General features: G+C 41.8%; 1 protein-coding gene across 6 annotated transcripts in view; it reads right to left on the minus strand.

The window, feature by feature from the left end:
- Positions 1-23,055, minus strand: part of LOC144596164 (janus kinase and microtubule-interacting protein 1-like) — a 248,153-nt gene that overhangs the window by 90,339 nt on the left and 134,759 nt on the right. For all 6 annotated transcript variants that reach the window (XM_078404362.1, XM_078404370.1, XM_078404346.1 and 3 more), the window contains exon 4: positions 19,231-19,728. In XM_078404362.1, the coding sequence (XP_078260488.1) occupies positions 19,231-19,728 (498 nt within the window). The remainder of the gene's footprint in view (positions 1-19,230; positions 19,729-23,055) is intronic.

The following is a 23,055-nucleotide window of genomic DNA, read 5'->3' on the forward strand; positions in this document are numbered from 1 at the left end:
AAGGAACTGCAGATGCTGGAGTTACTGTGTGGCTTTTATTCCAACCATGCAAGGGATTATCTTCCCACTGACATGGAGCAGAACCTGGTCTCTGCTTAGCACATACTCTTTAGAGCAGAGTTGAGAGTGGGAACTCAACTCAACATCACACAAAGCAACACAATAGGACAGGTCTTCCATACTGTGGCACTTAGGAAACCCACAAATACAAGGAGTGGAAGTAAGGAAGAATTCTGGTCTGGGATATTTGATGGTACAGTGTTTTATAGATCCTAAAGTCACTCATGAGGTAACCATGAGGTGAAAGTTCCTGATTCTTCAAACATTTGCCCTTCACTGAAGCGAAAGCATCCATGCCTAAAACAGCTGGCATGCCTTTTGGGCTGTCATGCCTGTGCTGGCTCTTTCCATTTCAATAATTTTATTAATCATTGGTGGCATTTATTGCCCATCCATTTGCCATTTTTGTTCCCACCGAACCAGTCCATTTACACTTTCCTGTCGGCTAAAGCTTTCTTCGTCATTATCAGTCACTGTCAATGTAGGTATCATTTGCAAACTATTTCATTGTGCTCCCTGTACTTATGATCAAATCCTTTCCGTTAACAACATAAAATCCATTGTTTACCATGCAAAGCATCTTCAAGTACAATTAGGTCAGCTTTATTCCCCGGTTCTTCTCCCAGGGACCGCATATTTTTTGTCTTTGCATGTCTATCCAGAGTTTGAACCTGCTCCCACATAAATTCCAGTTCAGGACTGCTTACTGCATGGGAAATATTTCTTCGCATCATGCCTGACTTTTTAAATTCATGTCCTGTGGAACTTGACCCTTCTGCCACCAAGAATTATTTTTTTTCTACCATTTATGATTTTGAATACATTTATTAAATCATTTCCCTTCAGGGGAACAGCTTCAGCTACCCATAGAGTCCCTCATCCCCGAAACCATTCTATTAATTAATTTTGTACATAGATTAGAATTTTCACATCCATCTCAATTTAGGTTAACTGGAACTGATACAAATCCCTAGCAATAAGCTGAACGAATGCTTTACAGAGGTTCAATATAATTTCCTTGCGTTTGAATATCAGGATCCTGCAGGCTGTTTTTTAAATCATTTTTCAGTTTAACTTGCCACTTTGAAATATTTTTGCACTTTTGCACAGGGGTATGTTCCTGTACCCCTTTTAGAATCGTGCCCTTTCTTCATTCTATTGATTCCACTGTTAAATTTCATTCACCACATGTCAGCCTTTTCCACCTCCCTGTCTACATTTTCTTTATCTATGACTATCCCTTCCATTACTACAAGTTCTGGTGTTGTCTGCAAATTCTGACGTGTGCCTTGTGCACACTGGTCGTTATCATAAATATGCATCAGGAATAGCAATGGTTCTAGTACCGGCCCTTGGGAAAGACTGATTACCTTACTCCAGCCCAAAAAGCAACCATTCATCACGACTCACTGCTGACATTAAGCCAATTTCACCCCCTGCTGCCTCAGCTCCTTTTTATTCCATGAGTTTGAATTTTTGATGATCGCCTTATCATGTAGCACTTTATCAGATACCTTTCAAATTCCACTAATGTGGACACAACATTAATTTCATTGTTCTTCATCCATTATTAACCCATCAAAAATGGATTTCGCTTGGGCAGTTTACACCCCAGCGGTATGAACATTGACTTCTCTAACTTCACATAATTCCTCTGTCCCTCTCTTTCCCCTCCCACTTCCCGGTTCTCCCACTGTCTTCCTGTCTCCTACTACATCCTATCTTTGTCCCGCCCCCTCTCCTGACATCAGCCTGAAGAAGGGTCTCGACCCGAAACGTCACCCATTCCTTCTCTCCTGAGATGCTGCCTGACCCGCTGAGTTACTCCAGCATTTTGTGTCTACCTTCGATTTGAACCAGCATCTGCAGTTATTTTCCTACACAAAAATAATTTCAAGTGAGTTCAGCATGATTCACCTTTAAGAAGTCCACATTTGTCCAAATTATTAATTTTGCTCCTGATTAGGGTTATCAGCATCTTAGTTTAGTTCAGTTTATTGTCGCATGGACCAAGGGGCAGTGAAAAGCTTTTTTGCTGCGGGCTATCCACTCAACAAAAAGACTGTACATGATTATAATCAAGCCGCCTACAGTGTACAGATACAGGATGAAGGGAATAATGTTCAGTACAAAATAAAGTCCAATAAAGTCCAATTAAAGATAGTCTGAGGCTCTCCAGTAAGGTACATGGTAACTCTTCCCTCATACAGAGGTTGTACTGACTCACCGTATAATGCTGGATTCATTTTTTGATCCCTTTTCTGAACAAGAGTGCAACATAATGCACTCTAGCTGTCTGGCACCATCCTTTACCCTCAAATCGCAAAAAAGACACAAAGTGTTGAAGTAAATCAGCGGGTCAGACTGCATCTCTACAGAAATGGATAGGCAATGTTTCTGGTCGGGACACTTCTACAGTATGGCGAGTCTGGAGGCTCGTTCTTTGTTGAAGAAGTTTATTGCGACAGCAACATTCGATTACAAAGTATAACGAACGAGATTACAGACAACCATTAATTCTAACTGTTCACTTCGAAGAACTCTCTTAACTCACTGGTTTTGGGCGCCAAAACCACACGTGACGACGCTGTCCAATCAGCGGGCTCAACTCCCTGGACCAATCCCTACGGTCGCACTCGCACGTGACCTTGCTGGCCAATTTGAGGGTTCGACTCCCAGGACTAATCTCTATGGTCGCTAGAACAGACTGATTGTAGAAGGGGGGGGGGGGGGGGGGGGGAGAAAGCTGGAAGAAAGTGGGAATACTCTCTGAGAATTATTGGAAGAGTACAGTCAATAGCCCTACAAATAACATCTTCATTTATCTCAACACCCTAAAATGTATTCTATTGACATTGTCTGATTCATCTACCTTATGTCCAGCCAACTATTCTAATACAACCACTTTATCCACTTCACCTATCCAGTAACTCAAATTCCTCCTCGTTTTGTATAGCCCTCCAGCATTATCTTCCTTGGGAAAGACAACTTTCAAGTTCACCAATAATATTTCTGCCACCACTGCATTAGCTGTGCATGTAGACAAAATAGCAAAAGATTAAGTAATCAGAAGTGTCAAAGAATCACTGACCTTTGTCTGAAGGGCATTATGGTTAGAAAATGAAAAAGTTACAATTCAATTGTAAAGAAAATGATCAGAAACTACCTGAACTGTTAGGTTTTAGTTTTGATGACAATCCTCAGGGAGGGTATACTGGTCTTTACAGGGTATATCCAAAACAAATGAGAAATCAGAAACTGGGTGAGTTTTAACCAACTCCCTATCCAATTCTTTGTTAACATTAAAGTTTAAATGTAAACTCGCTGAAGTAGTTCCTCAACATTTTTCGTACAGCCATTCTTCGTTTCATTATCTCCTCTTTTTTGACATTATGGGGCAGCACAGTGGCGCAGCGGTAGAGTTGCTGCCTTACAGCGCCAGAGACCCAGGTTCGATCCTGACTATGGGTCTGTACGGAATTTGTATGTTTTCCCTGTGACTGCGAGGGTTTTCTGCGGGAATGCCGGTTACCTCCCACACTCCAAAGACATACTGGTTTGTAGGTTAATTGTCTTTGGTAAAATTGTAAATTTTCTCTAGTGTGTAGGATAGTTGTAGCGTACAGGGTGATCGCTGGTCAGAGCGGTCTCACTGGGCGGTCTCACTGTTTCCACGCTGTATCTCTAAACTAAACTAAACAAAATTACGCATTCACCAACACATTTCAGATCAATACTGTGGGAGCCATTTGTGTTTGTACTAGCTGTTTAGCATATTATATTATTTTGTATCTTGTTGTATTATTTTTGGACACTTGGGGGTTGTCGTGAGATGAATACATATATGGGCATAACGTACTGGGAGGAGTCAGAACTAGGTACTATCTGGGAATGCAGAGACGGGATGCGTCAGACACGGAGGGGCCATGGTGAGATATAGTTCTTACCAGACCTATGACGAGAAAAATGCTTGGAGAGATACCGATCTGTTTGTATTACTACTTCAATAAATGACTAATTCAACTGAAACGTCTTTAAGATCTCCCTGTTGTTGGTTTGCGTCAAGATCAATCCCTCCACCCTCCGTGAAGTGGTGGCAAGCGGAAAGGACTTTATTGTAAGGACTGAAGTTGCCACTACAAATACCTTCAGCTCGACAGCATGCAGCTCCTTCCACTTAGATTCATGGTGAATTGAGTTACAATGGCTGCTGTAACTAATCTGAAAGTACTTTAATAGATGTAAGAAAGAACTGCAGATGCTGGTTTAAATCGAAGGTAGACACAAAATGCTGGAGTAACTCAGCGGGACAGGCAGCATCTCTGGAGAGAAGGAATGGGTGACGTTTCGGGTCGAGACCCTTCTTCAGACTTTAATATATTTACACAGTTTGCTCTTTGGGGTTTATTCAGGGAAATTATTTTAAATATTTTGATTCCAGCTACATAGTAACTCATGATCAGTTTTGCAAAGAAAATGTTTTAGTTTATCGAAAATCCTGAGGTTAGTTGACAGCATTACTTCAGCTGCCAAGACCTTGAGCTCTGACATTTGTACTCTTTGCATTAATTATTAGGGATCATGTAAATATGAATGACATTGAAAAACTACATTTAATTCCAAAGGCTCGTTTAAGTCTCTTATCTGAATAATAATTCTGATAAATCAATTAGAAAACCAACAATATGGTTTAATAATCTGCTAAGTTTTAAACCATGGATGGCTTTATTTACAGGTCAGCTTTCCCAGATGAGCTGTCTGTTTCATGCAAATTGCATGCTGCACTGCATATCCCCACTGCATGTTAAGAGAGGAACAAAGCGGATACCAGAGATAGACACAAAATGCTGGAGCAACTCAGCGGGACAGGCAGCAACTCTGGAGAGAAGGAATAGGTGATGTTTTGGGTTAAGATCCTTCTTCAGACTATGGGTCTGTATGGAATTTGTATGCAGACTTAAACCAGCATCTGCAGTTCCTTCCTACACAAAGCGGATACCAGATCCTGACTTCCTCATTAAATCCAGTTAAAATTTAAGGTTTTATTTTCGGTTCACTTCAAGGGTGTTTCTTTGTCATTACTGTTGGTCAGCAAAATGCGTATTTCAAACTAGTCCAATGTATAAACTTTTGGTTTTTACAATAATTCGCAACCAAAATGACAATAACAATACCTAAATACTCATGCATCCACTGTCACTGATACTTTTACCATTCCAGGAATTTTCCCCCAACACTTCACCCCCTCAACTCCCGAGTTTTCCCACTGGCATCACTGATGAACACAATCCACAACCTAACATCGCAATTAAGCTCAAATGGATAGTTATCTATGTTTAACTTCTGCTTTTTTGAAAGTTGCATCCGTACAGCAAAATACATTTGCAATACTGTAACATTACATAGCTAGCTCAGATTTTTATTAATGTAAAGAATTATCAACTGAATCTTCCAAGTGAATTTATGAGGATTCATTTTTCAAAATTTTAGTTTTATATATAGTGCCTCCATAAATGTACACCTGAATCCCCCCAGGGCTGCGTCCTTAGCCCCCTACTGTACTCCCTGTACACACATGACTGTAGGGCCAGGTTCAGCTCAAACTCCATCATCAAGTTTGCTGATGACACTGTGGTGGTGGGCCGGATCTCCAACAACGATGAGAAGGCCTACCGGGAGGAGGTGGCTGATCTGGCACTCTGGTGTCAGGACAATAGCCTCCTCTTGAATGTCACTAAAACAAAGGAGCTGATTGTGGACTTCAGAAGGGCTAAACATCCAAGGACGTACACGCCACTGGAGATAAATGGGTCTATTGTGGATAGGGTGAGCAGTTTCAAATACTTGGGAGTCCGCATCGCAGAGGATCTGACGTGGGCAACGCACATTGCCGCACTGGTGGGTAAGGCTAAGCAGCGCCTTTACCACCTTAGACAACTGAGGAAATTCAGAGTGTCGCTGAGGATCCTTCATTGCTTCTACTCTGGGGCTGTAGAGAGCATCCTGTCCGGCAACATTACAGTCTGGTTTGGGAACAGCTCTGCCCAGGACAGGATGGCCCTGCAGAGAGTAGTGCGTTCGGCAGAACGCACCATGGGAACTACACTCGTCCCCCTGCAGGACCTATACATCAGGAGGTGCAGATCCAGAGCAAGCAAGATCATGAGGGACCCCTGCCACCCCAGTAACGGACTGTTCCAGATGCTACGGTCAGGCAAACGCCTCCGCTGTCACGCTGTGAAAACGGAGAGGATGAGACGGAGCTTCTTCCCACAGGCCATCAGGACTGTCAACTTTGATAACCCCAGAGACTAAATTTTTGTCGACACTTTTTGTGCTATGTTTAGTAACTTATTAACTTTATTTATATGCTGTAACTGTAATTATTTTTGTGCACAACCCGCAGGCATTGCCACTTTCATTTCACTGCACATCGAGTATGTGTATGTGACAAATAAATTTGACTTGACTTGACTTGACTTTAGAGTAAAGGCAGTTCATTAAGAAAATAACTGCAGATGCTGGTACAAATCGATTTATTCACAAAATGCTGGAGTAACTCAGCAGGTCAGGCAGCATCTCGGGAGAGAAGGAATGGGTGACGTTTCGAGAGAAGGAATGGGTGACGTTAAGAAGGGTCTCGACCCGAAACGTCACCCATTCCTTCTCTCCCGAGATGCTGCCTGACCTGCTGAGTTACTCCAGCATTTTGTGAATAAAAGGCAGTTCATTGTCTGAACAAGGGACCCGACCCGAAACATCACCCATTTTTTCTCTCCAGAGACTCTGCTTAACCCATTGACCAGCACTTTGTGTCTTCCATTGGAATAAACCAGCATCTGCAGTTCTTTAATTCTACCCTAGTTTATTCCCTTGGTGGTTTATCCTTCTGGAACATCTTTTGCAATTTTGCAGTACAATGTGCTAGTTGTTTTAAATTGTCAAAGTATTTGTCACATACAACCAACAGGTTAATTCAACAAGTGTGAATTATCCATTCACAGGATCTGAAACTGCCCATTATTTTACCACAAATATTGTGCAGCATATAATCTGTGATTTGATGACAAGACCTTCCATTATGGGTCTATCCCTTAGATGTGTCATCTTAATATCTTGCTCAATCCTAACATCATGCTGTCACCTGTTCATAAAGAAGAGGGATAATATTAGGGAATATACAACATGCCACGAGGAATTTCCAATCGTTTGATTCATTTGGATGAAGTTTTGCCTGCACAGCAAAAAAAAACTACCATTAGGAAATCAATTTATGTTGCTATTTCTATCAGACAGCACATCAATAAAAATAAACCCTTGCGTTCCAGAGAAGAAAGATGTAAAAGAAATCTGGAAGAATCTCAGTGTCAAAATTGCACTATAAATGATGCAGCAGAAAGTTCCTACCACAAGATGATGCTGGTTTCCCTTGGTATATCAGTACACTTGTGACATCTAGTGATAGCAGAGACTCAGGAAAAACGAGGCTTGAGCTCAATGTCAGAGGATGAACATAATGAATGAGGTGATTTAGTCAGGCAGAGCTATCAGTATTCTGGGTGGGTGGCTCACCAGTTACTATGGTTCTCTAGTTGCAACTTGGAACATAGAACAATGCAGTGCATGAACAGGCCCTTCAGCCCACAACATCCATGCTGAACATAATATCCAGTCAAATTCATCTCCTCTGTCCGCACATGATCCATATCTCTCCATTCCCTGCCTGGCATGGTGAGAGAGCCATCCTTCACAGCACATGGGAACAAGGATAAGTGACTTTTTTTCTTTTGAATTGTAATTTGGAATCATCGCCAGCACCAGGCTTGCTAATGCCCACGCACTGACATTCACTAAATACTCCCAACCTACTTTTGTCCTCAAGATTCCTTGGACAATTATATAGGATTAAGCTTTATTTCCTTTAAATGTATCCATGAAGTGTCTCGGAGACGAGCTTCTTCATTAAAATATGAATCCAAATTTCTCACTTAAACCAACAGTGGATACAGATGCTGAAAGAAATCAATCAATTTGATAACAATGCAAAGCTCTTGTCGGATGCACCACTCAGTTTCATCAAAGTCAGTGCAGCAGTCTACACTTAGTTAAATTAGAGATGCTTCCTCCACACAAATGACATTCATACTGATGGGGGTCATACATTATGTGAACTAGTGTTCAATTATCATTCTGATGTTAAACGATTTGGCACACATCTTATATTTGGCCTCATGCATTGCAGGTGGATATCGTTGGAAGACTGAAGCCTATTTTGGAATTAGATTGAGTGGTGTTAGATTCCCCCACAAAGATCCTACCTTCTGCAACTCCCTTGGTTCACCCATCCCACCCAAACCAGCTCTACCCCAGGTACATTCCCTGCAACCGCAGGAAATGCAACACCTGTCCCTATTTCTCCTCCCCCGACAGTCCTTTCAGGTGAGGCAGAGTTTCATTTGCACCTCCTGCAACCTCATCTACTGTATCTGCTGTTCCAGATGTGGACTCCAATATATCGGCGACACCAAGCGCAGGCTCGACGATCATTTCGCTGAACACCTCCGCTCAATCCACCTAGGCCTACGTGATCTCCTGGTTGCTAAACACTAACTCCCATCCCATTCCCAAACTGACCTTTCTGTCCTGGGCCTCTTCCATTGTCAGAATGAAGCCCAATGTAAATTGGAGGAACAGCACCTCATATTTTGCTTGGGCAGCTGACACCCCAGGGTATGAATATTGATTTATCTAACTTCATGTAACCCTTGCCTTCCCACTCTCTTTGTCCCTCCCCTATCCTAGTTCTCCGACTAGTTTCACTGTCCTCCTGATAAACTTTTACTGATTGTATGCCTCATTGTCACCTTCCCCTCAGCTAACAATGAACCATTCTACATTTTCCTTGACCATCGTCCCCTTTGATCTGAGTTTTCACACCTTCTCCTTCCATATCTCTCTGTCCCCCTCTCCCCTGACTCTCAGTCTGAAGAAGGGTCTCGACCCGAAGCGTCACCCATTCCTTCTCTCCAGAGATGCTGCTTGTCTTGCTGAGTTACTCCAGAATTTTGTGTCTATCTATGGTTTGTAAAGGTGACAGGGTCCAACCAGAATCAAAGAATCAAATGAAAAAAGAATTCCAGAGACTATATTGATGATGGTCATATGAAAACTATAATGAGTTCTCTACTAATTTCAAATGCAAGTAGAAGCTGATGCAGCATATATTTGATGTCATTATACTTATGTGGAGATACAAGAAACTTCAGATGCCAATAGATTTTAGCGGATTTTGTGGAGACAATGTTGGTGGCCTCTCTAATACTTTGAGGAGTAGGTAGCCCGTGACTCAGAAGTTTACACGAAAGTAGGGATCACTGCTGCCCAGTAAACCATGAGCGTTGTGCTGGAGTGGATCTGTTGATCTTCAAACACTTTTTCCTCAATCACTCAAAGGTTATGTCCACCCATGGAAAGCAATGGTGAGTTTCATTATCAATGTCTGTGTTCGTTGCGAAGTGGCTGTCAAGATATGGGAAATGGTTTACATTTTCCTGGTTCTTACAAAGAATCATTATTACGATGTTGCACAGAGGGGGTAGTTTTGGACATGTGAAGTGTTGGACCCATTTTCTCATAGGTTTGGAACTGGTGTTGAGTCTGCTATTTGCTAGTGGTGCCCCACAGCTTGATGACTAAACTTATGGTGACCTGGAGTAAGTGGAGCTCGACGGTTGTAACTTGGTCCTACAAGTTAGCTCCACTCCATTGGGTGGCTGATTGGAGGTCAGAGAGTCATAGCCTCATCTAGCGTGGAGACAGGCCCTTTGGCCCAACTTGCCCATGCCGACCAACATGCCCCATCGACACTAGTTCAACCTGCCTGCTTTTGGCCCATATCCCTCTAAACCTGTCCTGTCCATGTACCTGTCTAAATGCTTCTTCAAAGCTGTGATAGTCCCTGCCTCAACAACCTCCTCCAGCAGCTCACTCCGTACATCCACCCACCCTTTGTGTAAAAATGTTATCGCTCAGGTTCCTATTAAATCTTTCCCGCCTCAGTTTAAACCTACGTCCTCTGGTACTCGATTCCCCTACTCTGGTCAAAAGTACTACGTTCACCTGAACTATCCCTCTTATGTTTTGTACACTGAATGTGCAATACCTTAGCAAGAAAGATTAAGTGAAGTAACAGGGCAGTAGTACAGCTTTGCTTCGTTAACAGTCTGCTCTGAATCCACTGGTTACACTCACAGCTTGCATGCCATCATGAAGGAAATATAAGATGGAGATGAATATCTTTGGGCAGCCAAATTTGAGAAGGAGTCCTTCTCAATTGAAGGGAATCAAAATCTTCTGTGAGATTTAAAAAAAACATGTGTAGGAAGGAACTGCAGATGCTGGTTTACACTGAAGATTGACACAAAACGCTGGAGCAACTCAACGGGTCAGGCAGCATCTCTGGAGACTTTTGCGTTGAGACTCTTCCTCAGACAGCTGAAAAAAAAGTCATGTTGTTACCACTCTTTGCATTTCTCTCAGAGATGGGTTGAAAGGTGGAGTTCAATCTCACCAGGCACCACGATGGACAGAGTCCACACTATGATTTGGGAGATAGCTCCCATGCCTGTCATGCTGTTGATGGTCTTGGTGAGAGAAAGACAGTTCGGGGTGTGCAGTCACTTTGCCATCCAGTGAACAGACAGCTGGGATGAGGAACGGGAGGAGCAGTTCCCCCGTTGTCCAAGGCCATGTCTCCAACTCACTATTTGGGGTGTATCATGACTTGCAGTTATTTGGGGACATGATCTGCACAACTGCTGACCCAGTGCTGGAAGATGAGATGAGGGTGGATAACTCTTCTACAACCAGCACTGAGACAATGGGCCAAATGCCCTTCTAGTTTAGATTATGATTGTCACGTGTACCAAAGTACAGTGATAAGCTTTATTGTTGCATGCTATCCAGTCAGTGACAAGACTGATTGCAAGACATGATTACAATCAAGCCGTCCACAGTGTACAGAAACATAATTAAGGGTATAACGTTTTGTGCAAAATAAAGTCCAGGTCAGCCCAATTAAAGCTATTTTGAAGGTCTCCAATAAGGTAGATGGGAGGTCAGAACCGCTCTCTAGTTGGTGACAGGAAGATAAAAGCTGGGAAGGAACTGTCCCTGAATCTGAATCATTTTCAAACTTCTGTACCTCTTGCCTGATGGGAGAGAGGAGAAGATGGAGTAACTAAGGTGAGACTGGTTCTTTATTATGCTGTTGGCCTGGCCAAGACAGTATAAAGTGTAGATTTCTATTAGCATGATTAACAATAACAATTTCTATCATACATTTTTCTATGACATATCAAAATGATCTCGAGACCATGAAATCTGCTTGCTCCATAACTAGATGACACTAATCTACGGAAAGAAAAATATTCAGATTAACACTTGCACAACCAAAGAGTTTTATCAGGTGCAATCCATCAGATCTGGACCTATAACCCCTGGACAATTCCCTCTACTAAAGCCCGGTTATAGATGGCTGAATACTTTTCCCTATGGTAAACTAATCTCACTCTGCAGGCTTCAATCTTCTGCTTGTAAAGTTAGTCAGCAGCAGAACAAGATTACAATCTGCTGATATTACAAAATAAAAATCGTAACAAGATTGTCTTCTCCACAAAGAGGATTAAAACTTTGCGCATCTTGTGTCCCTAAGGCACCATATAATAAATGTTCAGCACAGCATTAGGCTATAACACTAAAATATTTCTCTCACAGCCTGGCAAAGTGGCCTTGAGAGAACAAAATTGGATTTGGATTTTTTAAGGGAACTACTCAGACGCAGATATACAATTTTCAGATTGCTGCTTTCCTTATTGTATCCTATTTTATGGTGTTTAGTTTAGTTTTAAGATACAGCATGGAACCAGACCCATACCCCTTACACTTGTTCTATCCTACACTCTAGGGCCAATTTACAGAGGCCAATTAACCTACAACCCTGCACGTCTTTGGAATGTGGGAGGAAACCGTAGCACCCTGAGAGAACGAATGTACAAACTCCGTACAGACAGCACCCATAGTCAGGATCAAACTCAGGTCTCTGGCACTGTAAGGCAGCAGGGGTACTGCTGTGCCACTGTGCCGCCCCATGTAATGTCAAGCCTTTCTCATGATCTTTTTCAACACAAAAAATATGTTGGTCAAATGCCCATATCAATCATGTCCCTTCCTCCAACCCTGGTTTCTTGTACACCACATCCTTTTTGTGTACAGTCTGACCAGCTGGACTTAACCCAGAGTCCCAGAAGCCATTAGCAACAAATTATTCAACCATATTAGCTTAGTATGATCCCACCAACTCAGATGTGGTTGCTTAAACTGATCCCACCATGGTTTCACTATATCAAAGAAATTGCCTTAGTTTCACCTACATTTTGCCGTTAGAGAGTAACATTCTTTTAAGAATTAGTATAATTTTTACGCTGATTTATATATGAAGAAGGGTCCCGACCCAAAACGTCACACATCCATTTCCTCCCAACCCACTGAGTTACTCCAATAACTTGATTCGTTTTTTTTTTCAACCAACATCTGCAGTTCCTTGTATCTACTTGTAACTTGTTCTACACTTGGATTCAACTCGGATCGGATTAACAGTCCTTTATCTTAAACATTATCTGTTTCTCCTTCCACTGATGCTGTCTGACCAGCTTACTTTTTCTTAATTCTACTCATTTAAGACTAGCGTGCCGGGTATATTCCACATCTTTGCCATTAACAACATATTGCAGAGACTAGCCTAAAGAAGGGACCGGATCTTGAAACGTCACTTATCCATGTTCTCCAAAGATGCTGCCTGACACACTGAGTTACTCTAGCACTTTGTGTCTTTTTTTGTAAACCATCATCTGTAGTTCCTTGTTTATACACATTTAATGTGCAGGTAAGTTCTGCCATTCTGCGACCATAGAAATTCCCTTTGTTCAGCCCATCCCGTGGCACCATCTCTCCTATTGAAAACTAACTGGATGTTTCTCTTTCCCTGTTTTGACTGATGATCACAGACCCAAACCTTTGACTGTTTGTCTTTCCACAGATGCTGCCTGTTGGTGTTAATCAACAGATGGTAGACACAAAAAGCAGGAGTAACTTACAGGCAGCATCTCTGGAGAGAAGGAATGGGTGACGTTTCGGGTCGAGACCCTTCTTCAGAACCAACATCTATTAGAATGATTTACCAACCTGCGACTTTAACATGAGTGGCTTCTTAGCTGGAGAATGTTAAACATTGAATAATCATAACCAGAAGAATCTATGTCCTAAAACGTTCGTTCTCCTTTATCTGTTTCTGACAAGATGGATAATGTCACAAAATATATGTGTAAAATATTAAATACAAGAGCACTCAAATCCTTCGAAGTATTTTCGCATAGAAATATCGCAGGAATTTGAGAAAGGAGCTGTGAATTTATTTTCCATTTATAAATCTATCACAACTTAGAATGAGACGTACCCTAAGGACAGACTTGAGTCTATGAATTATCAAGGATGACGAGTTGTCTCACTAAAGGCGTGAGAACAGATGCATTTATTTAATGAATTCCTGTCATGTTTTTCCAGCACTTGCATCAACATTACACTTCTTCCATGCAAAGGTTCAATGGGTGCAAATGGAATTTCAGTTTCAATGAAATTCAGTGTGGACACTTTTAATTGTGGCTATATTTACCATTCTTCTGTAAAAGCTGTGGAGTTTCATCACAATTTTATTTGATGGATTTAAATTTTAGGACCCATTTTTTATATACTCATAATGCTATGTTTAGTGCCCAACAAGGGTGGCATAGTGACGCAGCGGTAGAGCTGCTGCCTTACAGCGCCAAAGACCCGGGTTCGCTCCTGACTACAGGTGCTGTCTAGACGGAGTTTGTCTATCCTCCCCATGACCTGCGTGGGTTTTCTCCGGGAGCTCCTGTTTCCTCCCACACTCTAAAGAAATACAGGTTTGTAGGTTAATTGGCTTCTGTGAATTGCCCCAAGTGTGCAGGAGTGTTACAGTGTATGGATAATCGAAGCTCAGCGTGCACTTAGTGGGCTGATGGGCTCGTTCCCATGCTGTATCTGTAATACTTAAAGACTGAAACATTTTCTCATGCTGTAGATAAAGGCTAAGTTTGCCACTGAAATTGGTCTTAAGATTTCCAAGAGTATTCTGATTCTGGACAGGAGGACAAAGTGTGGCATTCGTGTATTTAATCAGCATGCTACTGTTTTCATGCCCAGAAGAATCAGTGACACTGTATGCTGGAGATATAATATAAGAAAATAACTGCAGATGCTGGTACAAATCCACAAAATGCTGGAGTAACTCAGCAGGTCAGGCAGCATCTCAGGAGAGAAGGAATGGGCAACGTTTCGGGTCGAGACCCTTCTTCAGACTGATCAGACTCATTTCATGCTTTGGATAAGTTGGGGAGCAGAGATCTTTGCTGCCCTGAGCAGATGTAGATTGGAAGTGCAATGCAACAATTGGCCTCTCTAAATTACATTCCTCCCTATTTTGCGGGCAGGGAACACTGTGGGGAATAACACAATCATTTGAACCAAAAGCATCCCTATTCAAATAATCAATCTATGTAAATTATATCATAACACCCATACAAAACTCAGACACAATGGAACGTACAGGAAAAATACCACTGGGACATTACTTTAACATATATTTTGTCATTCCCTGAAGACAGACACAAAATGCTGGAGTAACTCAGCAGGTGAGGCAGCAGCTTTGTAGAAAAGGAATAGATGACGTTTCGGATCGAGACCCTTCTTCATTCATTCCCTGTGAGATTGTGATTAATCAAACCTATTCTAGCTCCTTGCTATATCTTATCAATTAATCCATTTAGATAGTCTTTGTCAACTAAGATTACAGCCTTGGGTTACTTTGCATTTTATATCCATTCTTTCTCACTATGCCCTGTAACATCCACATGTATATAAATGTTTTTAAAATGCCAGAATCGCAAAGATCAAGTGGTATATTGGCTCATATCCTGGAGAGATATTACATTTGGAGTTTCAAAAATGTACAGATGCACAGGATGATATTAGCTGTTGACTCACTCAACTGCAGCCTCCACTGCGAGAACAGGGAAAGTGTTTTTACTGAACGCTTACTTGGGAGCTGCAATGCTTCTTCAAGCAGGCATAGTTGCGCAAGAGAGCATCGTTCATAAGAAAGCAGCTATCTATTATATCTAATTGCATGTAAACACCTTTAATAAACATCCCTGGGGACATTACTAAGAAATACATGTTGAACAGTGGAAGAGAAGGGGAATAATGAAGACAGCATTTCCAATGTTTTTGAAGAAAAGTACCAAAAGGAGGAAACGTTTACTGAGGATTTTACAGAATGAGCTGAGTTGGCTGAAAGGTTAACAGCCACTCAGAAAAGCAGTAGCGATGAATCAGAGAAACAAATGGGTTGGACTAGGGGAAGATGATTTCTAACCACTCTCTAAGTTCAAGGGCTTCCAAAGACGTGCAGGTTTGTACATTAATTGGCCTCTGTAATTGCTCCTAGTGTGTAGGGAGTGGGTGCAAAAGTGGGACTACACACATCTAGTGTCCAGTGGGCCGAAGGGGTCTTTCGACTTTAGTGATACAGCGTGGGAACAGGCCCCTCAGCCCATCGATTCCATGCCGACTCTAGTACTCTAGCACTATTCTGCACACTAAGGACAACTTACAATTTACAGAAGCCAATTAACCTACAAACCTGTGTAGGAAGGAACTGTAGATGCTGGTTTAAACTGAAGATAGACATAAAAGCTGGAGTAACTCAGCAGGCCAGGCAGCATCTCTGGAGAGAAGGAATGGGTTACGTTTCGGGTCGAGAAAAAGAGTCTGAAGAAGGGTCTCGGCATGAAACGTCACCCATTCCTTCTCTCCAGCGATACTGCTTGTCCCGCTGAGTTACTCCAGCTGTTTGTGTCTATCTTCAACCTACGAACCTGCGCGTCTTTAGAATATTGGAGGAAACTGGAGAAAACCCACGGAATCACAGGGAAAACGTACAAATTCCGTACAGACAGCACCCATAGTCAGGATCTAACCCGGGTCTCTGGCTCTGTAAGGCAGCAACTCTACCAGTGCGCCACTGTGCCATTTCCCTCCCTGGATGTTGCCTGACCACTGAGTTCCTCCAGCAGTGTGTTGTTTCTCTAAGCTACACTCTAAGCTTTGCCAACTAGTTATTGGTGACATACTGAAATGTATCGATCCTGATTTTGAACTTCCTGTAAGTGGAATCCTCTTTATATCCCACAATTTTAAAGACCTTTTTAAAGTTGCCCTCAGGTTTTATTTCATTTTTTTTTAAAACCCTTGTCTGGTCAATTGTTCTTGGTCATCATATCTTCTGGTTAACACACTTGCAAATTCTTTCTTGGCATTTACCCAAATGAGCAAACCACATCCAATATGGTTAGTTACAAATGTTCAGTATGACTGTTGCCAGCTTTTTCCAGATATGGATAGGTTGCTATTTGGAAGTTGTTGCAGCAATCATAGTACTCAATCAGAGAGCCACAGCTCATCTAACATGAACAGTTCCACCACTGACCACTGTGCTTTCAGATGGCAACACTTAACGATCCCAAATTGCTTTGCTTTCCCTCTCTATTTTTCGTTACAACTTTAGAAAGGGTGGGGGGGGGGGGGGGGGGGGGGGCGGCTGAGGCCGCATGCGGTTGCAGGCAGTAGATGGGAATGTCGGTGAACTTTTGTGTAACTTTGTTGCCGCCAAAATGTGGCAACACTTGTGTACGGTCTAAGTGAGGTCTGCTACAAGGGGTAGTGAGGTATTTTACCGGGTTATATGTAAAACTGTAATTAGGTACATGTGATAATAAAGTATCATTGAATAGGGCAATGGTTGAAGCCCATCTCTGACCAAGCTTGCAGTGAACAGTGTTAATATCCTATCTATAGCTTGATGTCAAATTTTGTTTGGTTAGTCTCTATAAACAACTTGTAACTGTATTCATTGTAAGCGTAGGTTTACTAGGTTAATTCCCGGAATGGCGGGACTGTCATATGCTGTCATATGTTGAAAGACTGGAGCAACTAGGCTTGTATACACTGGAATTTAGAAGGATGAGAGGAAATCTTATCGAAACGTATAAGATTATTAAGGGGTTGGACATGTTAGAGGCAGGAAACATGTTCCCAATGTTGGGGGAGTCCAGAACAAGGGGCCACAGTTTAAGAATAAGGGGTAGGCCATTTAGAACTGAGATGAGGAAAAACTTTTTCAGTCAGAGAGTTGTGAATCTGTGGAATTCTCTGCCTCAGAAGGCAGTGGAGGCCAATTCTCTGAATGCATTCAAGAGAGAGCTAGATAGAGCTCTTAAGGGTAGCGGAGTCGGGGGGTATGGGGAGAAGGCAGGAACGGGGTACTGATTGAGAATGATCAGCCATGATCACATTGAATGGCGGTGCCGGCTCGAAGGGCCGAATGGCCTCCTCCTGCACCTATTGTCTATTGTCTATTGCCATATAAATGTAAGTTATTCTTGGTGGTGGGCTTTACATTTCCATTCATTGAATCAGCTCCTTCACAATAAGCAGGTAGGTGTTCCAATTAAAGGAAATGTAATGGAAAGAACTGCAGATGCTGGTTTAAATCAAAGATAGACACAAAATGCTGGAGTAACCCAGCGTGACAAGCAGCATCTCTGGAGAGAATGGGTGACATTTCGGGTCTCGACCCAAAACGTCACCCATTCCTTCTCTCCAGAGATGCTGCCTGTCCCGCTGAGTTACTTCAGCATTTTGTGTCTATCTTCAAATGGAAATGTAACTTATTTTGATCATTATAGGATGTTGAACCAGAATTTTTTGGCTTCAGAGATTTTTTCCCCTGCACTATTATATATTCAAGCTATTCCAAGTCGCTAATTATATGTTATGAATAATGTAGAAGTGAACACAATCTTGATATTTATATTTGTAGAATACCTGGGAATAAAATTAACCAATAAAAAGACCTTGACATTTTTTTTGTTGAATGCTTCTATACTGAATCATTTGAATGAAATCAAAATTCGCAAATGTTTGTCGGGTGTCTAATTGTGTTGATTTTCCCTGAGTAAATGAGCTGCAAATTGTTTTGAGCTGTGTACATACATTTAATCTGAACCACTGATTAATAGCAATTAATAGAGTTATTAAAATAAATATCAGTGTATGTAATTTAATGGAAAACACAAAAGGGGTTTTGAAATTGTGACCACAATTTCATATACCGATTCTGAGTCTGGAATTAGTACTAAATATCTACGATTTAGGAGCTGAATATGTACCCTTCCTATTTGTTTAGGCTTTCGGATACATTTTTATTATATAAACTCGATCTTGGAGCAATCAATCAAGCTGTAGATTTAAAACTGGATTGAAATTAGAAAAATTGCTCAAGCTACATGCCACTAAATTATGATAAATGGCTTCACGCTGTTTTGACAAGTAGGAAAATATGGTGTACGGTTAAATTCCTTTATAGAGCCCAATATAATAGGTGCACCGATTTCTATAGCCCGGGCCCCCAGCAAAATCCAGGGAAATATCCAATGAAAATATTTCTTAAGAATCTAAGCAAAGATTTAATTATTATTTTCCTTTAGACAATAGACAATAGACAATAGACAATAGGTGCAGGAGTAGGCCATTCAGCCCTTCGAGCCAGCACCGCCATTCAATGCGATCATGGCTGATCACTCTCAATCAGTACCCCGTTTAGAATTGCAGGATTGTTTACTCATTTAAAAACAGAACACAATTACTTATTTATGCACCTTGTTGAAGGATAACAGGAATCACGGTCATGTACCCAAGCTTTAAAGACAGATCTTGGACATTGCTGACAATCTTATCATTTTCACAAGCTCATGGTATTCTATCACATCACGATGTCAAATGTCCCTCTCACACAACTTGAAAGCCAAAAATATAACGAATGGCAGCAATATTTTCAGTCTGGGGAACAAACATACAAGTTCTGAAAGCTTCAATCAGTCAGCTTTTGTTTCTTCAACCTTCAGCTTCTGCAGTTTGTAAAGCTGGTTTAATTCCACCCCTGAACCTTGCAGCAGGAAGCAGTCTACTTACCAGCCTGCGGATATCTCTCACACATTCTTTCTTTATTCTGGTTATCTCGTCCTGATGGGACTGATACGCACTTCTGAGCTCAGCGGCCTTCTTCTTATCAGCCTGGATGGTGTTGTTTAGCGTTTCCTCCACCAGCTTCTTGGCAGACTTCAGCTCGACTATCTCCTGCTGCAACTTGGTGCGCTCGCTGTCAAAGGCTTTCCGAGCCTCCTCTCTGGCTTCATTGAGCAGGGCGGTTTTGACCTTGTCAGCTGCCCCGTCCCTGAGTACGTTGACAGTGGACTGGAGACGTTGGATTTCGCTGTCCTTAATTTTCATTGCCCGGGCGAGCTCCTGCTCGTGCTGCTTCAACAGAACCTCCCGCACCATCTGCAGCTCCTTCATTTTCTCTTCGTGCAGCTTGGATTTGAGGTCGGTAGTGAGCACCGTGTGCTTATGCTGCTCTAGCTCTCGCACCTGCTTCACTTCTTGCACCTTTTCTCTTTCCAGCTTGTTCACCTGCACAGCAAAAGAGACAACAAATTTAAGGGATCACCACCAAAGAGATCTACAGAGGTCGCTGCCTCAAAAAGGCACCCAGCATTCTAAGAGACCCACCCGACCCCGGCCACCCTATTTCACTCCTGCAATGGGGAAGAAGGTATAGGAGCCTAAAAACTAACATCCAGGTTGAGGAGCAGCATCTTCTTAACCACCATCAGGCTATTGGACACAACATCCTCCAAATAAGCTCTGAACCACATACACTTGGGGGCATTGTTTTCGTCTTTTCACTATTATTGCTTGTTTTTTTTATATAATCTTTTTTTTTGTTTACAGAGTACTATATTTGCAAACCTGTGGTGCTGCTGCAAGTAAGAATGTCATTGTTCAGTTTCAGGACATATAATAGAACATTCTTGACTTGACTCTTGAAATAAAATCTGTATCAAGTACCACCTTCCCATTGACTGAAAAGCAAAAAATCTCCAGATGCTGGAAAATTGAAATCAGAACAAATATTGCTACAATTACTCAGCAGGTCAGGTAGCATCTCTGGAGCAAAAAAAAACGGAGTTTATGTTGAAATATCAACCCTGTTTTTGAAACGGAGTTAATGTTGAAATATCAACCTCACTCCACAGATGCTGCCTAACCTACTGAATGTTTCCAGCACTTTCTGCCTTCTCATAGGTGATGCACTTTCTCCAAGGATGCACTAGGAGGATTAGCTGAAGCCAATGGCTGAAATACCTTCCATTACTCTTGAACAAGAAGCCAAGGAAGACTGGGAAAACCTTGGGTAGACAATGGCAACAGTGACTTATCCCAGCGAAGTGTACCAGAGCAGCTGGTAGAGCTGCTGCCTCACAGCACCAGAGACCCAGGTTCGATCCTGACCTCGGGAGCTGTCTCTGTGGAGCTTGCATTTTCTCCCTGTGACCACACTAGTTTCTTCTGGGTGCTCTGTTTCTTGCTCCAGTTTCTTCCCACTCCCTAACATTGAGATGGGTTGGTGTTTGGCTTCTGTGAATTGCTGCTTGTGTGTAGGGAAAGGATGGGAAAGTGGGATAACATAGAACTAGTGTGAACGAATGATCGATGGTCAGCATTGACAGGGCAGGCTGAATTGCCCATTTCCATGCTGTATTGCTAAACTAAACTAAAGATGCAAGCATCCGACTTAAATCATTCACTCTGTCCCAATGCCACTCTAGCGCAGGGGGGCAGGAATTTAGTAGCAGTGGATGAGTTGGTACTCAAGATATCTAAACAACCTAAGAATGCATTCGAAGTGACTGAAGTTAGGAATACATCCTAAGTGACTGAAGGAGATGGCATATGGCATCACTCATGTTGCAGGCTTGACAAATCTTACTGCAAACGCATAGGATTTAAATGTATTATGGATTTTAAAAGTTCAGAAGAATGAGTGGGAATCTCATTGAAACCTACTGAATAATGAAGGGCTTGGAGTGGATGTGGAGGGGATGTTTCAGTAGTGGGAGTCTAGGACCAGAGGGCACAGCCTCAGGATAAAAGGATGTACCTTTAGAATGGAGATGAGGATTAATTTCTTTATCCAGAAGATGGTGAATCTGTGGAATTCATTGCCACAGATGGTGGTGGAGGCCAGGTCTTTGGGTATTTTTAAAGCAGCGATTGATAGTTTCTTTAGTTAGAAAGGTTCTTGTTTAGTAAGAATGTAAAAAGTTACAAGGAGAAGGCAGGAGAATGGGATGAGAGGGAAAAATAGATCAGCTATGATTGAATGTTCGAGCAGACTCAATGGGCTGAATGGCCTAATTCTGCTGCTAAGCCTTATGATCTTATGATTTTATATGTTCGCTGATCGTCTCAATAAACAGCAAGTCCTCAAGTTCTACTTGAAGCGCTGGTCCAGAGGAGCTTCAGTTGGATTAGCAGCCATTGTCTTCAGCCAAGATACACAATTATACTGTGGGAAAGGGCAGCCTGGCAAGAAAGCAGAAAGTACAGGTAATATGCATCAGGTCAGCAGCATCTATGGGGGGAAAAGTGGAGTTACATTTCAATGTTAATTTGATGAATATGACTATTATCAGCTCTGTAGGCAGATGAGCTGATAATCGATGCACGCAATAACTGGAGAGGCAAGAGGATCATGGAAACTAGAAACAAAAAAGAAAATGCAACTGAAGGGATCCCCAAAAAAGGAGATATTGGTGGGCTTCTTTGAACCTATACTTCCAGCAGCAAGCCAAACCTAAAAGAGCAAGAAAAACAATCAGCAGTATAATATAACTTTGTCCCAAAGTCCCTTTGCACACTTCTTATTGCAGAGGATCAATTCAGTAATAATATGTGATTTAAATGATGGGATGCATAACCTAAAATAATCTCCTAACTTCTTCTGTATGAAATCTCGTACACTTCCTCACAGTTCCAAATTTCTTCTTCAGAATTCTGAAAGAATTCATGGAACGTAAAGCATTTTAACATCAGGATCCAAAACATTAATCCTGGTGATAAATGTCAACAGAATTGATGAGCATTCAATGATCCAAAGTTAAAACACATACTGTTGAACGGCAATTTAAGTGACTTTCAAATGGTTCCAGTAAGTAAATACTATTGGTGATTCTTGGCAGGTTCAGCAGAAAATGTGAAGGGAAAAACAGAGTTAACATTGACAGATCTGTTGAAAGTCAATGAACTAGAACACTGTTGTGCTTGATCTGCTGAGTGTTTTTTCTTAGCATTTTCTGTTTTATTTTATTTCAGACTTCCAGTAATTGCAGTGTTTTGCTTTGAGACAATGTCCTTGGCCACCCTGACCACCCACCCCACCCCAGTTCTATAGAAGATGCTACCTCAAAAAGGCAGCCAGCATCAAAGACCCACATCACACTCTCACTTCACCCCCACCATCGGGGAGAAAGGATCGGACTCCGAAAACCATTACCACCAGTTTTCAAGAACAGCTTCTTGCCGACAACCAGAAGACTCTTGAACACTACGCAACACTAACTAAACTATGAACTATCATAAGGACTTTGGGCTTGTTTTGCACAAGTATTGGGATTATTAATCTATTGAATTTTTGTTCATTATGTGTTATCTATGATTATTTTATTTACAGGCCTGTTATGCTGCCACAAGTAAGAATTACATTATTCTGTTTTGGATTTATTTGACAATTAAGCAGACTTGCACAGACTATTTTACCCAGGGTAGTGGAATCAAGAACAAGGAGACATTGGTCTGAGGTCAGAGGGGAAAGATCTAATAGGAATTCAAGGGTCAACGTTTTCATATTGTGGATGGCGGGTATTTGGAACAAGCTTCCTCAGGTAGGGAAAAAAC

The sequence above is a fragment of the Rhinoraja longicauda genome, chromosome 1, assembly GCF_053455715.1.
Source record: "Rhinoraja longicauda isolate Sanriku21f chromosome 1, sRhiLon1.1, whole genome shotgun sequence".
NCBI lineage: Eukaryota > Metazoa > Chordata > Chondrichthyes > Rajiformes > Arhynchobatidae > Rhinoraja > Rhinoraja longicauda.